Consider the following 7870-nt stretch of genomic DNA (forward strand, 5'->3'; position numbering starts at 1 on the left):
TATTTTACTTATAATTTATTAACCAATTTTACTATTTCATTAACCAATTAAATATACGCTAAATTATAATTGTATTAATCAATTTTTAGGCTCATTAATCAACTTTATTTTACTATTCAATTTTTTTTTATATTTGAGAACTTATAAACCAGATTATGAATTAGGATTAATCAATTTTATACATAATATTAATTAAAGTCTGAATTGTATATATATTAAATTTTTATGTCATAATATATATTAACCAAACTTTAAACTGTATTAACCAAATTTTAATATTTCATTCACCAAAATAATTTTTAAAAAAATACCTTTGAAAATAATATGAAAAGACTAATCACATTGAGCATAGTATCAATTTTAGTGTCATGATATTTTTTTTCAAAATAAATATCTTCAATCTTTTGACTATTCAACACTTCACATCCATTCTCTCTACATGTTATGTTACTTACACACAAGAAACACAAAAATATCCAACACATAATTAACCAACCATGGTGGAAAGAATAAACCAAGAAGAAGAAGAAAACAAAAGAAGAAGCATGAAGAAACTCCTTCTAATACTCAACTCAATCCTCTTAGCCATAGGAACATGCGGTGGCCCTCTAGTAATGCGTCTATACTTCAACCATGGCGGCAACCGTGTATGGCTCTCAAGCTTCCTCGAAACATCTGCCTTCCCAATCATCCTCATCCCCTTAACCATCTCTCACTTCTACAACCGTTACAATAGCCCTAATAGAATTGGAAACAAAAACTTTATCTCAATGAAACCACCTTTGTTTTTCGCCTCGGCCGTGATTGGAGTCCTCACCGGTCTGGACGACTACCTCTACGCCTGCGGGATAAAGCGTCTCCCGGTGTCGACTTCGTCGTTAATTCAATCCTCCCACTTAGCTTTCACTGCGGTTTTCGCGTTTCTTATAGTGAAGCATAAGTTTACAGCGTATTCTGTTAACTCTATTGTGTTGTTGACTCTTGGGAGTGTGGTTTTGGCTTTGAATTCTAAGGGTGGTGATCGGCTTGTTGGGGAGTCGACTAAGGAGTATGTGATTGGTTTTGTTATGATATTGGCTTCTGCTGCTTTGTATGGATTTGTTTTGCCGTTGATGGAGTTGGTTTATCAGAAGAGTAAACAAGTTATTACTTATTCTCTTGTTATGGAGATTCAGCTTGTTATGTGCTTCTTTGCTACTTTGTTTTGTGTTGTTGGGATGTTCATAGACAATGATTTTAAGGTAATATTTATAAGTCTTTTAATAGTAAATGAATAAATGAAGGTCAAATATTATCAATGTTAGAGTATCTGTATCGTGTCCCAGTGTCCATGTCGTAGTCCATGCGTCATAACTTCCTAGAGGTAAATAAATAGAATGTTGTGGGTTCGACGCGCTCCTTTGTAACTGATATTTTACACTGCTTGCTACCAACTAATCTGACTTAATATTTAATAAATTGTGTTGCAATTTTGTAGGTGATTCCAAGAGAAGCAAGGGAGTTTGCGCTAGGGGAAACAAAGTACTATATTGTGTTAGTGTGGAGTGCTATAATGTGGCAGTTTTTCTTCTTAGGAGTGATTGGAGTTATATTTTGCTCCTCCTCTTTATTGTCCGGTGTTATAATTGCTGCGTTTCTTCCCATAACTGAAGTTTTAGCTGTTATTGTCTACAAAGAGAGTTTTCAAGCAGAGAAAGGGGTTGCGTTGGCGCTTTCTCTTTGGGGCTTCGTGTCTTACTTTTATGATGAGATTAAAGAAGCAAGAAAAATGAAAAGTAGAGAAACGGAACTACCTCAAAGTCTTCATTCCAATTCATGATTGCAAGAAATGTCGTTGTTGTTGTTATTGATTGGTTTGGCTTTCTAGTCCAACTTTTGATTTGTCAATATTGTTGGCTAGCTTTGTCCCAAACTTCGTGATAACCACAAAATAGGTGAAGCCATTTTGTCACTCAGGAGTAAGTAGTAGAAGATATATAGTCTAAGTACATGGAGAAAATAATAAGTTTTATATTAATACTATAAATACTAATTATTAATATGTGATGGAGAAAAATATGTTTTAAGGAAATAGAAACATAAAAATAAAAAATAATAATAATTTTTGTGGTTCTCTCCTGTCTCCTCTAAAAGATCAAATTTAAAAACCCACTCTATCTAATTCAACTTAAATAAGGTGTTTAAAATGTTGGTCTATCCTTTACTCATCTGAATAATATTATTTTTCTTTGCCAATTTAGAAAAGCTATAGTCAAAGTTGCAGAATCAAAATTCGATCAGCATACCTTCCAAATATTAGCTCTCCTGTGTAAATTTTATTGGTGAGGGACCAGTGGGCATCCCAACCTTTAAAATTACGTCATCATATTCTTTTAATGTTTTTGGTATTTAAATGAATGGTCCAGAGTTCCCTGGACATATTTTATAATTGAGGGATTCTTTTTCGAGATTGTAGGTTATTAAGATTTTGACATAGATATTTAAGTATTTGGGTTTTTTTCCCACTCTCGAGGAGGATGTTCTCTCACCACCGTAAAAAGTCACAATTGTCGCTAGTATTTGAAGATGCATTTTTGAATGCATCTTTTTACACACTTCTCAGCGCAAATTGGTGAAGCATTGTATTTTGTCAAAATTTAATTTGGAGATGCATCTCCATATGCATGTGCAGTTAATTTAGAGTTGCATCTCCAAACGCTTTTATTTCATATACTCGGGTCATATCCTTCCATTTTCCTCCATTTTCTGAAAAGTCACTAAAAAATACCATTTGAGATCTTTTGCTACAAACCATTTACAAATCCTATTTGAGAAAGTTTCATCAAGTTCACTCACTTCATTTGCGATAAAGTTATTCATTTCATTCAAACTTCTCATCCATAACTTTGATTTGGTAAGATTCTCATTTCATTCTTTTTTGTGTTTTAAATGATGTTTTAGGTAACATAAGTTGTTTAGGCTACATTAGTTAGTTAGTAGTGCAATCGAAATAGGTAGTTGATATGGACATGCATTCTATTTGGTCAGAGGTTAGGGAAACAATGGGCTTTCTGTCATGGGTGAAAATTACAAATTTATCCGGAGATGGATCTTCGAATTATGTCTGAACTATTTTTGGAGATGTATCTCCATATTTGTATTTGGCTGAATTTCGGTTGAACTTTTCATGTGACTATCTGGTTTTAACGCATGTGCAATGGCTGAAAACAGCCCTGGCAAAATTAGGCTCGGTCGTGTGTCCCAAACAGCGCCTGACAACGTGAAAGGGTCGTGGCTAGGACTACAAGGCCACGAGTCGATGATAGCTCGTTTAATGGTTCACAATGTCAAGGTTCGCAACCATCTGGTTTTACTTCTCGTAATCGCATGTCTCATGTCTCTACTTTACGAGGCCACGTGTCCCTAGATGATAAGCACATGAAACCCTTGAAGCCCAGGAAGACCATGCTGCTAATGCCCGCATAGAGAATCATCCAGAAGGCCCATTTGACACTTCCTTGCTTCATCTATATGGACACCGTGCTGCAAGTCATGTTTAGGAATAAGAGGTATATTTATTTACTTTTGCATTACATATGTTTTAAACTAATTAAATTGCGACTAATGGTGATATATTTTTTACAAAAGCGCATGTGTTAAAAATTAGTAAACCGTGGAAGGAAGATATTGGATATGGAATAGCCTGAAGATGACTAGTTCAAGATTGTTATCGTCTATTGTGCTCTTGTCGGTTTATGTGATGATGCGTACATGACCATAAACCATGGCATGCAGGCAGAATTTGCAGAGAGATGGCATTCAGAGACGTCATCTTCCCACTTTCTTATGGGTGAGAAAACCATCACCTGGATGACTTCTCACACCTATCTTCCTATTGAGGGACAATTATTGGACCACAGAAGGCTTAGTCGAGAAGAAGCAAACGAGATGTTGGCTACATATTTGGGGGATGACCCAACTAAGACCACAAATGATGCAGTTGACACCAGAGGTCCTCATGTTAGATGAATTCTTGGAATAACTTTATAAAGACCAGCTGCAATGGGATGAGGATGTCAATGGTGATGATAAGTTGGTTGAGTGTTGACGACAGTGTGAATTGGGGTGTTACCTCTTGTTTGTGGTTAGCAGGTCCAATTTTATGGACAAAAGTGCAACCTACGTCGATGTGGTCTACCTTAAATACTTCATCGACTTGACGGTGATTCATGAGTACAACTGGGGGGTCATCTGTTTGGTCTGTCGGTACTCGAAGTTGGGCAAGGATTGTCTTTGGAAGAGAAAGCTGAAGACAAGAAGCTACACGCTTTTATGGTAATTTACTATTATTAATGTTTTCGTAACTGTTTTGTTATATTTGTTATTAATATTTTATCTAAACTATTTTTTAGAGATGGATCATCTCCCGCTTTTCTCGCATCACCGGGTGGGAACATTTGCCTAGCTACACTGAGGATTGTCCACGTCTTATCGCATTTGACCCGTATAAAGGGAATCAGTAAATCAAACCCAATAGAAAAATTCAACTTGGTTGACGTAACACCAACAATCTCAAGTAGTAACAGTCGGTATCTAATAATTTCGTACATGCATTCAAAGAATCAAAATCAGATGAAACATATTCAACAACTTCAAAAAATCAGAATGTGTACAGAATATATCAGCAATAACATTTGATTCATCCATGTTTCTGGTCCAACACGTGTATTCCTCATCATGAATTAGAATTAACAAATATTTCATTTTTCGTGAATGGACTTTTAATATTAGACAAGTGTGTCGATCTTTCCTTATACAATTATTGCACAGTTGTCATATTACCAACATCTCTATTTCTCAATGTAGGCACTAGGAACCTCGGCGACATATGATATTTTGTCATGTCATTCAAGAACTGTTTTTCATCGGATTTTGGATAGACTATTATGTCAAGACTGTCTAAATATCCATCTACATCATGGTTGTGAATACCAATATAATTGTTAAGGTCTACCCATAACTACTTGACACGGACCTCAACTTAAATGGGCATTTAACACTTCTACTACAAGTGACTTCCGATTTTTTTCTAGTTCTTGTAATTTTCTCCCCTCTCATAAATAGGAATCAATTTTCTAGTTCTGCCTCTTTGTCCATATGTTGTATTAGAATGAATGATAACAACATTAATACAATGTTATCTCCTAATAGATTGTATCCATGATAACACTTCGGTCCCGTAGAAAAATATCTGTCAATTAAAGCATAAAATAAATTACTCATAGATTTCATAACACGGTTAAAAATTTCAAAAGTTCAGAATATAAATATAAATAAAATATATCAAGTCAATGATGAATAACTGTGTAAAATTTGTAAGGAATCATCCATCTCAAATGCCTCATGGAGAGCGTGCGGTATAATGGTAGGGATCCTCTGACTTTTTTTTTTATGAACTCTCATATATAAAAATAAAAAGGTGGGGCAACATACAAAAAATATCGGTCAGAGTCCTCAAAAAAGATGGAAAAACAAGCTTCCATCAACAGGATATGAACCGATAGCAAGGCAAACCTAGCCTATTACTTACAAAGTCCTTCCTTAAACCTAATGGAATGGACTCAAAAATGGTTAGCGATGTCAACTGTAAACCTAAATTAGCCAGAAAATCTGCACAAGTGTTGCCTTTCCTATAAATGTGAGAAAAGAAAAGATGATGATTGGAAAAGAAAATGGTACAAACCAACCACTTTCTTCTAAGCTGCCACGGAACAAGCGCAGAATTTGAGATTGCTTGAACAACGAGTTTGGAATCTGATTCAATCCAAAGCTTGTGCCAACCCTTGCTAATCGCAATCTCCATCGCCATAATAGCTGCTTGGAACTCAGCCATAGTAGAAGATAACCACCGGACAGAATCAGCAAAAGCATAAATGAAATTACCTCTGTTGTCACGAAAAAGACCCCCACATCCAGCAGAAGAAGATTCAAGAACGAAAGCCCCGTCGCAATTGCACTTCATCCAACTAAAAGACGGAGGCTGCCAAAAAAACTCTATGATCCGGGGAGCATCCGGAGGCCGCATTTTAATGTTAAACACCTTAAGAAGACAAAAGTCTTCCATAGAAGAGGAGGAAGACATCTTAGTAAAGTTACCGGTCAAGTGAATATGGTCACGGATTTTCCGAATGGAAGCACTAACGCTTGGAAAAATATTCTTGAATCTGGCCCAGTTGCGCGCCTCCCACACAAAATAGAAAATGTATATAACCGCCGCTTTAAGCACTAAAGAACATTGCTTTGACTTAGAGGAGCACCGAAGCCACCAATCCTCCAGAGACGAGGGAGGAACACTGATATTGATGGAGTGATAAAACCATTTCCATATTTTCTTCGCAAAAGGGCAATCGAAGAATATATGCCTGGCCGATTCCTCCTGAGACCTGCAAAGCGAACACATAGAAACAGAAAGGAAATTAAGCCTTCGGAATTTGTCATCTGTTGGAGTTTTATCCTGCACAAACTTCCAAAGAACCAAAGACTTAGCCGGAGGGATATCGCGGCTCCAAACCGACTTGGTCCAAGGCTGCTGAGACGAGGGAGCCTTGAAAATATAAGCATCTTTGATAGAAAGCTCCCCGGTTAAGGAATGCTGCCAGTACAAAGTATCCGGCTCGGAAAGAAAGAAAGGCGGAAAGTTCCTGTGCAGCAAGAAAGGAAAAACCGAAAACCAGTCAAAGGGGAACAGCCATTGCCCATCGATAATAAATGTCGACACAGTGGCATTATCATCAATTCCATGAGAGCGGAGGAACTCGAGAGAAGTGCTGTCAATGAGAGGGGGGCACACCAAGAATCCCGCCAGAAATTGATTCGAAGACCGTTACCTAAACACCAAACGCCAATCGAACGAAGTTGACCAAACTCAGATTTGATAGAAGTCCAAATTGAGGAAAAAATGTGGTAATTGATGGTGCCATAGGACTTGCTGACTCTGCTCGCCAGAATACGAGCCCACCGCTCCCGACAAGAAAATAGATCCCACGCCAGTTTGAGATTGTACGCATCATTGAGCTTGGTTAAAGATCTGAGACCAAGACCTCCGTGGGAGAACGGCTTACACATCTTGGACCAAGCAACCTGAATAACTTTTCTCTTGTCCACCGAACCGGACCACATGAAATTGCTAATGCAGGATTCCAATTTCTTGAGCAAAATAGTAGGCCAATCGTAGATTGACATGGTGTGATGAAGCATAGGATTAACCGTAGATTTAACCAGAAGCACCCTGCCTGCCATGGAGAGGACAGAACCTTTTCAGGCCGCAAGCTTGGACACAATTCTATCTGCAATAGGCTGCAAATAACAGGACTTAACAAGCCCGCGGAAGAGAGGAACACCTAAATACATGAACGGGAGAGCGCCCAAGGTAAAACCAATCATTTCGAGAATCCTAGAGATGCGATCCGCCGAAATCGAACCAGGGTAAACAAACGATTTTGCCTCATTCACATTCTGCCCCGAGGCAGCCGAGTAAATCCTGAAAAGATCTCTAAGAGCAGCAATGTTTTTAATACTCGCTTTGCAGAACAGTAGAATATCATCCGCGTACATAATATGAGAGTGAATATAAGAACTAGAGGAAGCTTTAATAAGAGTCAGCAACCTTTTCTGAACCAAGCTGGAAATGCCTCTACTAAGCGCCTCTTGCGCCAAACAGAACAGAAGGGGAGAAAGCGGGTCTCCCTGACGAACGCCACGAGTGCAATTGAAGTAACCATGAAGACCACTGTTAATCGAAATTGATAGGTAAGCCGAATCCAGAATAGACAGAATCCAATCACAGAAAACACAGTCGAACCCAAAAGCTTTGAGAACACTAATAAGAAAC

At 37.8% G+C, this 7870-nt stretch overlaps 1 protein-coding gene across 1 annotated transcript; it reads left to right on the plus strand.

The window, feature by feature from the left end:
* The first annotated feature begins 409 nt into the window (after positions 1-409).
* Positions 410-2101, plus strand: LOC131617315 (purine permease 3-like). The gene is made up of 2 exons (XM_058888627.1): positions 410-1241; positions 1478-2101. The coding sequence occupies exons 1-2, from the start codon at positions 498-500 to the stop codon at positions 1817-1819; spliced, it is 1086 nt and encodes a 361-aa protein (XP_058744610.1). The 5' UTR covers positions 410-497; the 3' UTR covers positions 1820-2101.
* The last annotated feature ends 5769 nt before the right edge of the window (positions 2102-7870 follow it).

The sequence above is a fragment of the Vicia villosa genome, linkage group LG7 (genome assembly GCF_029867415.1).
Source record: "Vicia villosa cultivar HV-30 ecotype Madison, WI linkage group LG7, Vvil1.0, whole genome shotgun sequence".
Classification (NCBI taxonomy): domain Eukaryota; kingdom Viridiplantae; phylum Streptophyta; class Magnoliopsida; order Fabales; family Fabaceae; genus Vicia; species Vicia villosa.

Excerpts from the sequence above, each read along its gene's own strand:
- LOC131617315 (XM_058888627.1), top strand. The coding sequence starts at position 498 with ATGGTGGAAAGAATAAACCAAGAAGAAGAAGAAAACAAAAGAAGAAGC. Across the intron at positions 1,242-1,477 it reads TCATAGACAATGATTTTAAG|GTGATTCCAAGAGAAGCAAG; the intron begins GTAATATTTATA and ends GCAATTTTGTAG.